This window comes from Ursus arctos, unplaced genomic scaffold (genome assembly GCF_023065955.2).
Source record: "Ursus arctos isolate Adak ecotype North America unplaced genomic scaffold, UrsArc2.0 scaffold_37, whole genome shotgun sequence".
Classification (NCBI taxonomy): Eukaryota; Metazoa; Chordata; class Mammalia; order Carnivora; family Ursidae; genus Ursus; species Ursus arctos.
Window position 1 is genome coordinate 3,926,133 of NW_026623053.1, and position 16,988 is coordinate 3,943,120.

General features: G+C 36.9%; 1 protein-coding gene across 26 annotated transcripts in view; it reads right to left on the bottom strand.

Annotated features, from left to right (window-relative positions):
* Window positions 1-1,817: 1,817 nt before the first annotated feature.
* Window positions 1,818-16,988, bottom strand: part of HNRNPC (heterogeneous nuclear ribonucleoprotein C) — a 53,197-nt gene continuing 38,026 nt past the window's right edge. For 13 of the 26 annotated variants that reach the window (XM_026489936.4, XM_048217737.2, XM_026489940.4 and 10 more), the window contains 4 exons: window positions 3,683-3,843; window positions 3,085-3,198; window positions 2,682-2,842; window positions 1,818-2,582 (listed from right to left, as the gene is read on the bottom strand). In XM_026489936.4, coding sequence (XP_026345721.1) covers window positions 2,499-2,582; window positions 2,682-2,842; window positions 3,085-3,198; window positions 3,683-3,843 — 520 coding nt within the window. In that variant the 3' untranslated portion in view covers window positions 1,818-2,498. The remainder of the gene's footprint in view (window positions 2,583-2,681; window positions 2,843-3,084; window positions 3,199-3,682; window positions 3,844-16,988) is intronic. The other 13 variants (XM_048217765.2, XM_048217706.2, XM_026489945.4 and 10 more) reach the window with 1 other exon arrangement.

Consider the following 16,988-nt stretch of genomic DNA (forward strand, 5'->3'; position numbering starts at 1 on the left):
TACCCAGAATTCCCTCTAAACGATTAGCTGACTCTAAAACTGTCAAGTTTTCAACTCCATCCACTGCCAACCCACAGAGCCCATGCTTGCTCTGCCTCTATTTCAACTGAACCTGTTCCAACCTCTTTTCCTGGGGCCCAGAGTTAAATAATGTTAACAGTGACTATAAACCTTCATTAGATCAATGGTCTTCAAGGTTAACGGCCTTTTTAAAAAAAAAAGCTAGTAGCGTCTGCATTTGATCAGATTGCAAGATACAGAACTATATGCTATTTTAGTCATGTTTCCTTTTCCACAGTTTTGGCCTAGGAACCTGAATTTCCAAGTATTACAAGAGTATAACCTATGATTATAGAATTTTACAGTACTGTTCTTAGTTCCATGAGGAAATTTTAACTCCTAATAGCCTGAGACCTAGAGCGTGAAATGACTCTTTCCCCATCAAGACAAACTAGAGATCTCTTTATCAATAACCGTGTGTGTGTGTGTGTGTGTGTGTGTGTGTGTGTATACATCTTCTATGAGCATAGGACCATTTCTCTAAGTCTTCTACAGTTTCTTTCAATACTTGGTTTCATATGAAATTAAGAAAGACACTTTCATGCCTGGCCTAAATGCATCCAGCATCTTTTAAGTACTGATGGCTAACATTATAACCTTAAATGTGTTTTATTAACATCTTAGAACCTTGACCCTTTCTTCTAAGCATCCAACTTATTTTCTTTTTGGGATTACACGCCAAAAGTGAGTTTATGTAACATGAAATCATGTTAAGATCAGAAAACAGGGTGGGTCGAAGCATTTTTGACCAAATTAACCCACAAAAGCTACTTTTGTACAATGGATGTGGGGTCAAGGGGGTAATTCATAGTTCAGCCTCTTCCTTCTATTCTGCTTTGTCACCTGTTATATAAAATGATATTTGAGATCCTAATAAATAGGACTTCTGCTCATAGTAGGTTGGATATAAAATGCCTTTGCTGCATGCTATGAAACATCAACTTTCTGGGGAATCCAAGGTTTGTGTGAACGGTAATAGTCCAAACTAACCATGTTCTTGTCCTGCTCTGCTGGAAACAAGTATAAAACATAAATAAACCAGACCTTTCAGTATTAGGCAAGCATAACAAATCTAGAAGCTGTTTAATAAATCCATCCTTAGAAGTCTAGGTGCCAATTAGTATCACGCCTAAAAATCGCTGCAATTAATCACATGGGAGGAGGGAACAAAAATTATTTATATGGATTAAACTCATTGAAAGTAAATGTTCTAAGTTACCTGGGAAGGTATAAACTATAGAAGAGCAGGTAAGAAAGAGCTTTCCTATTTTTAGGAACTTGGAGGCACAGACTCAGAATCCAGAAAGTAACTGGGACTCTGAGTAGCAATTAAAAGGACAAAATGGAAGAAAACAGAGGTTTCGTTCTCCAGTTGTTTAAATTTTCCTACAATCTTGACATGTTCAAACCTCTTCTATTTAAGGACAAAACGATTTAGCACACAACAAAAATCTCAAAAAGGGCGTCAAGTGGACCACAAAACATTAACAAAAAAGCTTAATGTAGTTCCCAAACCTTTTTCATTAGGATAGAAAAGCCATTCTGCCCAAGAATCTCCACTCCACATCAAAGTTACTGTCTCCTTGATGCAATACCCACCCCCAATGACACATCATTTGAGTAGTGTATGCTGGTATGAGTGATGACTATGACTCAAAGAAAAATATATCTAGTACATTCTACGGTTTTTGTGGAGGCCGCTGCGAAACAAAGAATTTGAAGTAAACGATTATAAAATACAAAAATAAAAAACCAGGTTTTTTTTTTCTCCAAATTCCTGGTTTAATAAGGACTTGTTTATTTTGAGAAAAAAGGGTCCCAAACATCAGGCTGTTCACAAAAATAACCCACAGTATCAACTTTAGAAAACAAATCTTAAGACTATTACACTAATTATTTTTCTAGAGGATGCATTTGACATGCCAACTCTCATTCACAAAAATACATTGTTACATTTGTGTTGAACAGCCCCACATAGCACTCTTATGTGGGGTATAACACACATACCTCTAACTCAAAGCTGTTCTCAGGTGCTACTCAACTAATGCGATTGCCTTTGCAGTTAGGGAAGCAACTACTGAGCTCATGTATGAATGGAAAGAACTGTACTCCCTGCATAACAAGAGATTATTTTGGAGACAGTTGATAAAAACCACACATCCTTTTTATTGTTAAGTCATAAAGAGGTATCAAAATTAAAAGCAAAAATTACAGGGTAAGACTTAACATAATAACTACTAGGAGCATCAAAGGAAGTGAAAATGGGACTAGGCGCAGGGCAATATGAATTAATGAACATGGGAAGGACAAGGATGGGGAGAACAGTGAGCATGTGCTGAAGAAGATACTAGGGGAGAGGATCTGGTGAAAATTTTGATCTTAGACAAGCGCCTAGGTAAAGAAATAATGGGACAAGATTTCTAAACCCCACTATGTGCTTAAGAGTCATCCTCGCCATTGGCGCTGTCTCTGTCATCCTCTCCTTCCTCAGCCTCTTTTTCATCATCCTTGATCAACTCCAGCTGTGAGAAACAGACACAAATAGGATGGAGTTAGAGGCACTCCATGTGTCCCTGCTCCCCCCTCCACCACCTCTTTCTTTCCTTTCCCGTGGTTTTCACCTGGTCATCCCCCCGATCTTCATTATCATCATCATCCAGTAGGTCCCCCTCCTCAGCAGAGTCATCTGCACCCCCCTCAGACTCCATCTTCACATTAGTCTCATCTTTCTTCAGGGAGCTGCTGCTCTGCTCCTCTTCTGACTTATCATTCTTCATCTCTACTGGGGATGAGAAGGACAAGTCTGTCTAGGGGCAAGTAATGTCCACAGGATGTAGACAATCCCCACTAGTGATCACAGAACTGCAGCACAAATCTAAATCCTCCCACACAAATGCCCTTCCCAATTCAAATTCCCCAAGTTTCATATTCAATTGCTTTATATCCCACTATTCCAACATATACCTTCAACTATCTTCAGTAACTAACCCAACTTTATACCCAACAAGCGGCAAGACCATTTACCTCCTTGTTTGCTCTGTTCTTTCTCAATTTTTTCCAGGCTTTCCAGTAGAGAATCCACTTTTTGTTTTATCTGGGTCAACTCCTTCTTAATGGTCTGAAGGTCATCGCCTTTCACTTTAATACAAACAAAACTCTAGGTCAGAATCAACTCTACCAGAAGCTTAACAGATGCCAAACACATTGCCCACTAAACCATACGGCAATAGCCAGCAGGAGATCCCAGGGGAGAAATGGAGCCAGGATCATACAGTCCCAGTCATGGGGATCCTCATTTTTTTTAGTTGGTAGCTAAAACCTATATCTAATGTGCTTACTCCCTCAGCAACAGTATTCTTATTTTTGTAGGCCCACTAAAGACCTCAATTATAGTTGAAAGCATTTTTTGTACTGTTTGACTTACACATTTTGTAAATTCACAAGTGCCTAGCTCCCCTAAAGTCTTATACTTTAATTGGCCCCTTAATCACTATCTTCTCCTCTTCCATTATCTTGATTATACAAAGGCATTTGTACAAACCCTGACTATTAATTGCATTAATTTCCCTATTCCAACACACAAGAAACAGCAGAATCACAAAGCCACAATAATAATACATACACTTTCCAGACTTGGAGGAAGATCCTCGCTGTCCACTCTTAGAATTGAAGCCACTTTTTCCCCTTCGTGAGGTGTTTCCTGATACACGCTGGCGTTTTGAAGGAACTACAGCCCGAGCAATAGGAGGAGGAGGAGGAACACGTGCTGGGTAACTATACATCCTAGTGGATAAAAGGAAAACAGAATTCCTTCACAACTAAAATTAAGTCAGCAAGATCCATCAGTGACCTTATAAAATAATAAATTAATGTTCACTGTCTCTCAATTTGTATCTTTTTGCTAATTTCACTCCAAAGTCTGGTAAAAACCTCCCTTCTTTGCCATTTTGAATACAGCAGGTACTTCAAGAAAATACTACATACACACAGGCATATCCAATGATAGTTGGTTGTCCTTAAGGGATGGACATAAACGGTTCCTCTGTACTCTGGCAGTATTAATAAAGCATTACTTTGTACAATGAATAGCCTATATATATACTGATTTTACTCTCTATATACGCTCCAGTAATTCATAAATAAATAAAACACAGTAACAACCCCATATAAAATACTCACAAAGAGGGACTGCAATTAATAGAGTCTGCAAACATTGGTATCTCTTATGAGCTAAATCCCTGAACTTTTCATCCACAGAAGTATACAGATAAATTACTATTAGTGATACTAAACTGATCCATATAAAACTGACAGTATTAACCAGTTCTGCCCTATAAAAACAAAGAGCCATTTATATATATGTGTTACCTGTGTATAAAAAGCCATGATCCATTCTAACATTTAAGCAGAGGATGCATTCATAGTTCCAATTCCAACAGGATGGAGAATATTGTCTGTTTTGTTCACTATTCACTAGTGCCTAAATCCACTGCCCAGCACACATTCAGCTCTCAAAAAAAATCACTGGTTCCTTAACTGCTGCTTTCACTGGAGAAGTATCCTAGTGACTGCTGAAGATACACCTCCAAGGGATGGCTTGGTATTGACTCTCATATTTGTAAAGAAAAAATTCAAAGTACAACATAAAAACTTACATGGATATCAGTTCTAGAAAACATTCCATGTTGTTATTTTTATAAGAGACTATGGCAGCATAAGAAGGTAAGACCTACCACTAGAAAAAAAAAAATCCTGTAATTCTGTTTTGTACCTTCTTAGTAACTAACTTGATGCCCAGCCCCAGGTATATTATTCTACAAAAACTACCCACCAACTGCTGTTCTGCCTAATTTCAAAAAGTTTTAAGAAGCAAAAGTGATGTATTACAAAGACTTAAAACTTTATAATTCATATATATGATGAGTCTCCCTCTAAGATATCTCATCAGTGGCTTATCTCTGAATTTCTAGTCTCCAATCCTCCAGGTAGTGGTCATTCTTTTTTCCTCAACCCAACTTAATCTAAAATGTTTCCACCACCCTACTTTAATATAGTAGTAGCTTATTTTTTCCTAGGAGTAGCTATGACAGGAATTTCCCTAAATTAAGAAAAAGCACATGGTACACTGCCAAACAAGTGAGGGTACAATTTAGTAATTTTCACTCAAGCAGTTTTAAGTCAAGACCACCCAATACTTTTCCCCTTGAAGTACAATAGTTATTGATTTGTCAAGTGCTAAAGAATCAACGACATGGTAAAAGTTACTAAAGCACTCAAAATTTTGTTTTAAGCTCCACTAAGGAACATTTTTAAGTTTGAGCCCCAGGAAATAAGAAAATGTACGATTCGGGAAGTAGGAAGGTGTTATTAGTGCTTCTACAGAGGTTTCTTCTCAGCAAATTAAAAAAAAAAAAAGGTTTTATTTATTTATTTGCCAGAGAGAGAACAGGGGGAGCAGCAGGCAGAGGGAGAAGCAAGCTCCCCGCTGAGCAAGGAGCCCACGTGGGACTTGATCCCAGAACCCTGGGGTCATGACCTGAGCTGAAGGCAGATGCTTAGCCGACTGAGCCTCCCAGGTGCGCCCCCAGATACAAAAACTTCTAATCCAGCCCTTGTATCCTAGGATAGGCCTGGGTTTAACTTGACCCAGGCGTCCCGCAGTTTTAAATGAGTTGTTAATTTGTCAGTTTTAATTGGTTTATGGGAATTAACACAAACAAAAAAGATGCTTATAGAAACATTTTATTATCACCACTACTTTCCATACCTAAAGATTTTCTTCTTTGGACCATTAATTTCCCAGTGTATTAATTCAAAAACTATAAAATAAAATATAAAATAATTCAGAAACCACTCTCCTTTGTGCAAAGCGATATTTTAAAAGCAATTTCTTGGGGCGCCTGGGTGGCACAGCGGTTAAGCGTCTGCCTTCGGCTCAGGGCGTGATCCCGGCGTTCTGGGATCGAGCCCCACATCAGGCTCTTCTGCTATGAGCCTGCTTCTTCCTCTCCCACTCCCCCTGCTTGTGTTCCCTCTCTCGCTGGCTGTCTCTATCTCTGTTGAATAAATAAATAAAATCTTTAAAAAAAAAAAAAAAAAAAGCAATTTCTTGAGGTAAATGAAGGTGAGTTATCTACATCTTTGGGCATGAAACATCTCATGACCCAAGCCTGTTGGATTTAGAGATCTAAACTACCCCTTCCCAACAACCCACTCACTGGCACTGGCACCAGTCTCCAAACCAATCATCTTGCCATTCCAGATTCCCTACACTTGTCAGCACTGGAACTTCTTCTGAACCGTACAATTTCACCTGATTCAGGTCAGTCATCACAATGAAAATGAGGCAAGAAATGCAGTTTGTTTTGAATCTATGTAATGGCCCCACAAATACGAATAAAAGTCAAATGCTCTAGTTTTCAGAAGAAAAAAGTTTCGGAAGACCAACTGGTAGTGCTAAAGGGCTTTTAGTGCCATGGAACTTAACTGCTGGTCAAGCAAAAATGGATTCTTGAAAAACTCACAAAGATTCCTCTAAGGAAGTTTAAGAAGACCTTCCTTGTAAAATGTCAAACTGCATGACTGTGAAAACATGAAGAGAAAACCATGCCTCTCTGACAACCCTCAAGGTCAAAGGGATAGGAATTACTAAAGCTTCAAGAACTAGCTACAAATTAAGTAACCATTTTCCCCACAAGAAAAACCTTGCTTATCAAGATCAGTATCATGTGCTGATTCCCTACTGATAAAGCCAAAGTCATTAAAAAGTCTTCATAAAGTTTCATTGTTACCACACGAACAAGCACTAAATCCTAAGAGAATTATGATTATACCCTAAACCAGAAATTTGGGCATTAAGCGTTGGTATAAAATGTAGCCCGAATAAAAAAAAAAGTCATTAAAATACCATTTTAAAGAAATTAAAACACTTCTGGACGCACACTAGCTAGCTAATTATCTGAACAGATAAGACAAAGAAACTGTCCTATCTCCAAGCAAAAATATAAGCATTACAAGTCATTTATTAAAAATAAAAGTTTACAGTGGTGCCTGGCTGGCTCAGTCAGTAGAGAATTCAACTCTTGATCTTGGGGTTGTAAATTCAAGCCCTATGTTGGATGAAGAGATTACTTAAAAATAAAATATAAAGTTTACAAAGGCAAGTTTCTTAGATGACTAGATGGTCTTCGGGTCTCAAAAACCCTGATTCATACTATTAAATTTCAATCACTACTATTAAATTTCAATTCTAGTTGTGGGAACAACTAGAATGTATTAGTAAAACTGTATTCTCCTGAATATATTCATTTACTATACCATACCTGCTTCCTGTCTTAAAAATTTAGAGATTAAAAATAATTTTAGGTATATTAATTATCAAACAGGAAATAGGAAGTTCTGGAAATCAACTGTCAGATATTCTAGGCCCACAAAGATCTTAAAAAAATAATGGCTCAGACGGTTAAACATCTGACTATTTCAGCTCAGGTCATGATCTCACGGTCATGTCATCAGCTCTAGACTCAGCAGGGAGTCTGCTTTTCTCTTTTGCTCCTCCCCCCACTTGTTTACTCTCTCTAAAATGATCATAAAAAAAGTAAAAGCTACAACATGATATAGTTTATAAGTAAGAGCAATCTAATAAGATTATTCCCTCCTCCCTATACAATATTGATTTATCAAATTCAGTTTAAACATGCAATCCCATTATAATTTCATTCAAGTGTCAGGAAGTATTTTCTTCTGGCTCATTATTTTTTTATCTATAATGAAATTTCATTATGTTTCTCCCTGCTTACCCCTGGTTTTCCTAGGAGGATTTATTTTACAGGCTACCATGTTGTTTTGGGCTTTAGAATGTGTCAGATCTCTGAAACCTAAAATTCTATGAATGTACCTATTCACAATGAAGTTAAAAATCACTGATGCAGGAACAAGACCAGATCTAGAGAATGCTCATTTCTCAGAAATGTGCTTTGATTTATTAAAAAGAATTTTTTATTTTAAGTAAATTCTACACAACATAGGGCTCGAATTCACCACCCTGGGTCACATGCTCTACCAACTTGAGCCAGGCACACTAAAATGTGCTTTAATTTAGAGAAGTACAGAGAAAAATACGTACAAATCCATGAGATTCAAAAAGAATGATTTTAAGAAAGTGAGATGAGCAAAATCCCAATGAATAAATATCAGTAAAATGAGTCTGTGGGATGTAACTAGAGGAAACCAGGGGAAACACAACAGCAAAAATTATGTACAGAGTTTACCAGCCAAAGAGCAGCATCCTACCTCCGGTAATTAAATAAACTCCCAGTTGATGAAATACTTACCTCAAACACTAGCCACCATGACTCTAGCCACAAACCAGTGCATGAACAACTGAAGACTTGAAACTAAGGCCCCGAGTAAAGCCCTTCTGCTACAGCAACTGTTTGGTTCTTATCAATGTACTCTCCTGAGACAATCTACAACTTCAACTATAGATAGGTTTCTTCCCACCATACCATCCAGGGTAAACCTTCAGAACGCACTCCTTACGTTAACTATTCAAGAATCAAGGCTTTCAATAACTGGTATCTTTAAATATTATAAAATATTATTTCTGGATGGTCTTTCCCATTCTTTATAAAAGCTTCTATGAAACCATATTTGAATGGCAACTATTTTCCATTATCTTTTAAAACTACCAAAACTTTTTTCACTAGACTATAGATAGTACAACCTCTCAGACTTTTAAAATCATGTCATTCTTTTTTTTTGTTTTCAGACTTTATTTATTTGACAGAGAAAGGCAGCCAGCGAGAGAAGGAACACAAGTAGGGGGAGTCGGGGAGGAAAAAGCAGGCTCCCAGCGGAGGAGCCTGATGCAGGATCACACCCTGCGCCAAAGGCAGACGCTTAACGACTGAGCCACCCAGGCACCCCATGTCATTCGTTTTTAATGTAGTAAAAGTAACAGAATGAAATTACCTTAAATGCACAATTACAGATTATGATATAGTTCATTTTAACATGTAGACAAATACTTAACTAAAAACCAAAATTTTAAAAAGTTCACCCTAATGTTAATTTTAATAGTCTATATTTCTTTAAATCTCAAAGATTTATGAGTAGGCTACTGACTCTGCTTAGAAGAATGAAATGTCTATGTAATGTTTAATTCAGGTTTACATTAAAATGTAAATATGAAACTATGTCATGTAAAAAACGGATCCCAAAAAACTTGTTTGCATGTTGCCAAAATGCTTGCTGTTGTGCTTAAAATAAATCAACTAGCATTTTTTTTTTATAATTTGTGTTTTATTTCTAAAGTAAGGGACAATTTCTAAACCTTATTTGCAAGTATTTTCCCACAAACATGCTGCCTTGGTGACTCTTCTTGGGAGAAGCCAAACTGAATATAACTGTGAACTTAAACTTGTTTCGCTAATGCAATTTATGGATAGAGTGCCAATTACCAATATAAATTTGCATAGTACTTTATGTTCCTTAATTTTCTTTGTGCTGCCTTTATCCAATGGTCCATTAAGGATACAAATGTTCTATAGGACTGAAAAACAGCAAGCCCTGCTCACCTTAATGATACAGGGACTAAAGGACAAACCAGTATGTGGCACAGGATCATTCAATACATAGTGGCACCAAAACTATTAAAATTTTAAAGAAAAAACAGTTTTGTAATTGAAGGAAAAACAAAGATTACCTAACCACCGTTGTGGGTTTAAGAACCTGCCCAAAGAACAATGATCAAGGCTGGGAACACCATATGCATTCCTGCTTACAAACGGAAGGAATTAACAGCCCCTGTATGTGTAGAACCAATGTTGCCAATGAATAAATGGTTCTACAATCTTCTTTCAGAAAGAACTGTCGGTTTAGTATTTAGGGGTATTTTTGCAAATTTCAATACATACAACTGAAAACTGCCTCACTGATTTATTTATAACTGTGAGAGGGAAAAAAAATTAACTATACTTTACTCATTTTATGATGTACCCAATTTTTGTATTAAAAAAAATAAAAGCTACATCTTAGAAAATTACAAAAATATAGGGATTTGTCTTGATAGATTCATCTGGGAAGCTACGTTAACACAAAATCAGATGTTTCCAGGAAAGACAACTTGAAAATTCACCTGAAAATTTTCAAACAAAAAATAATCTGAGCGATAATATGTGGGTTGCTTTGATCATCCATTCAGAAACAGTACTGGATTCAAGACTATGTTCAGGAAAAAAAAATTGTTTTTAAATCTTTGCTTCTGCTTATAATCAAGCTTTACATCCAGGTGGACATTCGTTAATAGACACCGTGTCCCAAGAATTATAACCTTATTCATTTGTCATAATGTTAACATACGTACTCCCCAAATGTCACTTTGGGTCTTTTCCAAAGATGTCTTAAAAACTGCCCATGTGGTACAATTTTAATTTTTTTATAAAGCCAAAATTATAAAAGAGTATTCAGAATATTGTTTACAGACCATATGTTAAGAACATGTAAGCCCATTCATTCCTATATTCTCATTTTACCAAGCTGGGCCAGAAGAGTACACTTCTTTGGCTTACAATAAAATTTCTTTTAAGTAGCTTTCTGAGAACACAGACTTGTGGCTCCCAAGGGGCTAGGGAAAAGTGCTTCATGGTTAATTTTTAGGAAGTATGGAACTGTATCCTGATTACACTGGTAGATACCATACCTTGTTCATACTATGTATGTTAAAACTGTACAGAGTAAATTCTGCTGTACGTATAAAGATATCCTATTTTTATCTTTCCATTCTTGAAATCTCCTTGTAATGTTTCTGCCCCACCATTATCAAAATCTACCCATGTCAAAGTCACCAATGACCCCACAATTTCTAAATCTTTGTATTACTTAATATATGTAGTTCATCCCTCTACTCTTTCAATACATATTCACAGAGCCAGGACATTTCATGCTTCTGGTTTTTCTCCAGGTTTCTTTACGGCATTCTCAATTACCCATACTGATTCCTCTCCAGTCTTTCAAAGTTCCAGGGATCTCTACTTTCTATCTCCACTCATCCAATATTATGGTTGTATGACCTACAAGCAGACACTACTGTATCTCTGTATAAACAACTGCCTATTTAACATCTCTCAAAGTTAATGTCTAATAAACATGTCCATACCAGTCTGAATATTCACTCCCCAACCAAGTTCCTATGTTCTTCTCCTACCACTGTTTCTGTAAATTCCAAGTCTCTAGTTGTCCAGGCCAAAACTCTGGTGACATCTGATTCCACTCTCAGCCTTCACACTGATCTGCAAGCAGATCTGTCTGGATTAACTTCAAAACTTTCCAACGGCTTCCCATCTCATTTAGTAAAAGCTAAAGATGCCTTAACTTGCTTTTTTGTGTTCAATCCACCCATCTTCTCGGAGACCATTTATTTTCCACCACAGCACCCCTGGTGAACACAACAATGCCTCTCCTCAAGTGGCCTCTAGGAAAGAACTTGTCACAACCACACTATCAACACATAACAAACCAAACCTATCTTTATAGTTGGAAAGCCAGGAGCAGTGATCTGCTCTTTTCCTAGCTTTATAAAGACTACTGGGAGTTTCCCCCTAGGAAAACCACACAAAACAAAGTTGAATATAATAATCTACCACAAAATTGCATCATTTTTCAAGCCATTACAAAAGAAAATCAGATCTCGTTCCAATGGATGTGATGAGACTACCATGTCATACTTGCTTTAAGGAAATCACAAAACTTTCCACTGGTAAGTTTCTCCTGCTATTACATATTTTGTACCCTATGAATCTCTTTCCCTTGCTAAACTCCACTAATCTCACAGTAGTAACACATTTATTACTGCAAGGTAATAAAGGTCCTAAAGAAAAAGGTTATCTGCCTGAATTAAGTCAAATTCTATTTGGTGGACTTTTTCATTCCTTGGATACAGTTCTTAAGAGGGTATATCAAAGTATAATCGTACTCTATTTATCAAAGGGTACCTTCTCTTTCTTTCCCTGAAAAATGAGTTTCTTGGATACCCCATCAATATTCCTTGTCAGCTTTGTTCCAAAACAGCGGTCTGACTTCTCTAACTTCCTGCCTGAAGAGTAGTCTTCAGTCATCACAATTCTCATATTCAACACTACTCAAAATTCACCTGACCCAGTAAAGCTTAACTTTGCCCCATTCTAGACCTGCAGTGTCCAACTGAGTAATCACTGGACACATGTGGCTATTCTAATTAAAATCTAATTAAAATGACAAATCTAAAATCTAATTAAAATGACAAATCTACCTGAATTAAGAGTATCCTGAAGTAGAATCCTAAAACAGCAGAGGCTATCTTTGGATTAGAGGTTATAACAGAATGGCATTTAAAATTCAGAATCATATAGCAGATTCTCAGGATCTTTTTGAACCATCATCTGCTTATCAGGTGTTTATCATGTCTCAGCTTTCATACGATAGCCTACTATCAAAACCTATTCATTAGAAAATGTTTCCTACGCTCCCAAGTTTTCGATAGAAAAATGATTAAGAATTACCTGGCTGTCCATAACTGAGGGTCAAATGCTTCCCCAGGAAAGAAGTGATCTCCCACCTACTAACTGAGAGTCCAGGGCACAATAAAAATAAGCAAACAGCCCAAAATGAATGCTAAGTGAACTTAAGAATGTACTGTTAAAATTTTAAGTCAATAATACCAAGTTTATGTTGAAAGTGTATTCTGTACTAAACTATGCTCTCAACTAAAATTCTCCTAGCAACTATAACATGATCAGGTTCCCATACAAAAAATAAGTCAGGGGTTCAGAGCAAATGCACAATTTCACCTTATGCTTAAAATGACATCTACGAAGGTATCCCTTAGCTTTCCCAAGTAGTTAAGAACCCTGTTGGTCTGAATCACGTGCCTTTCCAAGCAGATGGTCTCACCCAATACTTCAAAACCTAAATATTTCATGTGCTCCTCCTTCAGGTCCACTGCTACTCAGGAATATCAGAAAAATGGAAAAAAAGGAGGGAAGCAAGATGATAGCCCCACTAATCCCAGTAACACAGAAGGGGAGGGGCTTCAATCTACAGTCACTATTTCTGTAATTTATTATCTAAAACCTAAAACTTTGTGTGCCTAGAACAAAATAAGGGCTTAAATATTAGTTCAATATGATGGCTAGCCTCTTTCCCTTGTCCTGCATTTCAACAGAGTTCTCCACCACTGTACTTCACCTCAACTACTTTTCTCCACTGAATACTAGGATACCATTCTCTAGAAAAGAGCTGTTAAGTACCAATAACATTTTTTCCCCAAATTCAAACAACTCAAACCCTCTAAACCTCCCTTTCATGTAAACTTTACTAGTATAATCTTAATCATAAAACTTAAAAATCTAAGCTATATTTATTTTCTCCCTACAAAACACATAACCCTCATAACTCAATAAATTACACCAAGACCAGTTCACCTCAGAAATTCCTATACCTCCTCTCCATTCCAACATTTACAATGTTAACTACTTAATACATCTTTTTTCCCCTCCAATTTCTCTTTTCTAGCCATGAACCTGTTCCTAAGTTAATTCCGCCTATGTGGCATATGCCGAACATGCCATACAAAGCCCTCTATAACCAACACTTAAAAAAAAAGATTTTATTTATTCATTTGACAGAAACTGTGCGTGCGCGAACAAGCAGGGGGAGGCACAGAGCGAGAGGGAGAAGTAGGCTCCCCACTGAGCAGGGAGCCTGATGTGGGGGGCTTGATGCCAGGACCCTGAGATCATGACCTCAGCAGAAGGCAGATACTTAACTGACTGAGCCACCCAGGCACCCAACCAACACTCTCCAATTATAACTGGCTGCTTTCCCAAATACAAACAGGGATACTTAAAACTCTGTACCTTTACCCTATCTGTGGCAAAACCTCCTACTCACTACCAAAGCCAAGCTGAAATATAGCATTTTGTGAAACTACCTGGGGGCTCTTAAAATCTTAGGAAAGCTCAGCGCTCCATAAAAGGAAACACGACTCATCTTCCTATGATGCAATGAAGGGAACATAGCAGCTGATATTAATTCCACATCATTTTCTTCACTGTTATCATATAGTGCTTGCTACAACAGTTTCTTCAATAGGTAACATACGGGTTGCAATACATGTGCTATATTAGATATGTGAGGTGATGTATTCCATTCTTTCTATTCATGGTGTGCTGGCATATTTACTTAAGATACTTACGATATGGAGTAATAATAGCACTCTGAAAAAGCTCTAATGGAAGAACTTTACAGTCTAGTCACTTATACACTGTTTACATTATTATTCACGTACCGTATGCAATATGTGATGATATAAGTCCACATAGACCACTGAACTAAAATCAGGGTCTTTCTGAACCATCATTTGTTTATCAGGTATTTATTTTGTCTTAGCTTTCATACTATAGTCTACTGTCAAACTTAATAATTAGACACTTGTTTCCTGTGTTCCCAAGTTCTCAATAGAAGAATGATCTAGAATTACTTGGCTGACCATAACTGAGTCATGTTTCTTTTTCGTTTAAATTGAAATATGAGGGGTGCCTGGGTGGCTCAGGTGGCTGGGCGTCTGCCTTCAATTTAGGTCATGATCCCAGGGTCCTGGCATTGAGCCCCGAGTCGGGCTCCCTGCTCAGCTGGGAGTCTGCACCTTCCCCCATTTCCCACTCATGCTCTATCTCTGTCAAATAAATATTTTTTAAAAATAAATAAATTGACATATGATTCATGTACCATAGGATAAACCCTTTGAATGTGTACACAAACTTGTGCAACCATTACCACTATGTAATTCCAGAACAATTTCATGGGTTATCTTGTAAGAGAAAGAAATGTGGGACCACAACTGATTAAAATCCATAGAATTTCAGTATTTCTCTAAAAATGGATGGTTCTATACTTAAGGAAACACTAAGTATTTGTGGCACAAATAGCAAACACTTATAAATCAATTATGATTATAATAATGCCAGCTTAACTGTAACAAGCATCAATTCCATGCTTACATTAGCCTACATAAGAACTTTCAGATCTACTTGTAGTATATTCCAATTTTGTTTAAAAGGTTAAGATCCCTCAAAAAATAGACCTTTAATGCCCGTGGATCTCCAACAATGTGCTGAATATTTTTATTACAACACTTTTGGCAAGAGAGCACATACAGCCTTCTAATGCTCCGTAATTTCAAAAGTGAATCCCTAAAACTCAACATGGAAAGAGATTTTAAATAAATTAGAAATAAAGTTTAAGAAACTGAAAAACAGATCATTTGTAAATATTTCAAAGCAACTGTTCACACAAGAAGTCCTCCAGCAACAATTTTCTTAGAAGCAACAACATTCTCAATAGGACACATTTGAAACTGGATCTCTGTCAGAAGCTTGCAAGTTTTCAGACTTTCAACAACAACAAACAGTATGTTTTGCACACAGGTGTGACTTATGCAACTCCCCTAGTTTTATACACAGATGCCCATGAATAGTCATCATTAAACAAAAAACTTCTTCTGGGGTTGTATCCTACCAGAAAAAAATGTTTTGGTTACTCAATTTTCGTTTATAGTATACGTGAAACAGAGCTGACAGTATGTATGATTGTCAGATACTAATACATCTAAAATGGCAGTTCCACATGTATCAGCAATTTTTATTAAAATTCATCCCAAAACTTACAACACCTATAAAATTAGGAATGGCCTTAAGAACAAAAACAAAAGACAGGCCTAACTCAGGTAATCAGTGAAAAAGGTAACTTAGGGAAAAAACTTAATAACCATTTGGATTTTTCGTCATTAAAATGCAAAATCTGATCACTGTTATAATGCTAAGATATTAACAAATACATTTATTTAACTTTAGAAGAACAGCACCATTCCTGATAAAGCATGTAATGAAAATCCTTTTAAACTATGGTAATCTTTAATGACCACAGGTAACACTTTTAACTTTTCCACCCATACCCCAAATTAAAATAGTGCAATATGCTCTCACTGGCTGTCTCTGTCAAATAAATAAATAAAATCTTTAAAAAATAAAAAAGTGCAATATGTAGCATAAAGCTACAGAATCTGATCCTGTTGCCTCCTCAGTAGACAACATACTAAAATATAGGTTAGGATTAACATTTGATTACCCTTCAGTTTTAAAGGTATTTACAATCCTTGGGACTTGATCACAAATGCCCACCTGTTCCCAAACGAAAATACAAGTCATTCTAATTCTCCTAAGAAAACACTGTTAATTACCTACTTCCTGATACTCCTTATAAAACACCCAATGCTTCCTGCATTCTTAAAATTTCTGTCGAAAATCAGGTTAATGATAACTAAAATGCAAAATGCCTTTATGAAGTAATTCTGGTCTTCTTTTCCATAACCCCCTCATGCTCCCTCATCCCTAAATGAAAGGAAAAAAAGAAAATAGAACCTGAAATCTCATCAAGCCTGCAATCTATCCAGCAGGTCAGAGAAAATACAGGTGGCAGAGAAACATGCTAAAATACACAAAAATACAACCCACAAAATCAAGTCTGTGGAAAACATATGAGATTAAGGTATGTTTTAATTATGTATAAATGGTACTGAGATTATGTTTATAAAAGCAGTCTTTGTCTTTTACTCTGCACTATTCTGTCTTTGGGGGCGGGGGGGAGAGTATATTAAGCAGGCTCCAGGCCCAGTGTGAAGCCCAGGAGGGGCTTAATCTCACAACCCTGAGACCAGTACCTGACCTGAAATCAAGAGTCAGATGCCTAACTGATTGAGCCACCCAGGGGCCCCTACACTGTTCTCTTTTACATATATTTAAACTGAGGTGTTTTAAAAGACAGAGAAAAAAAAACAAAAAACAACCAACCGTCCCCCAACAACAACACAACTGCTTCCTTCTCTCCCACTC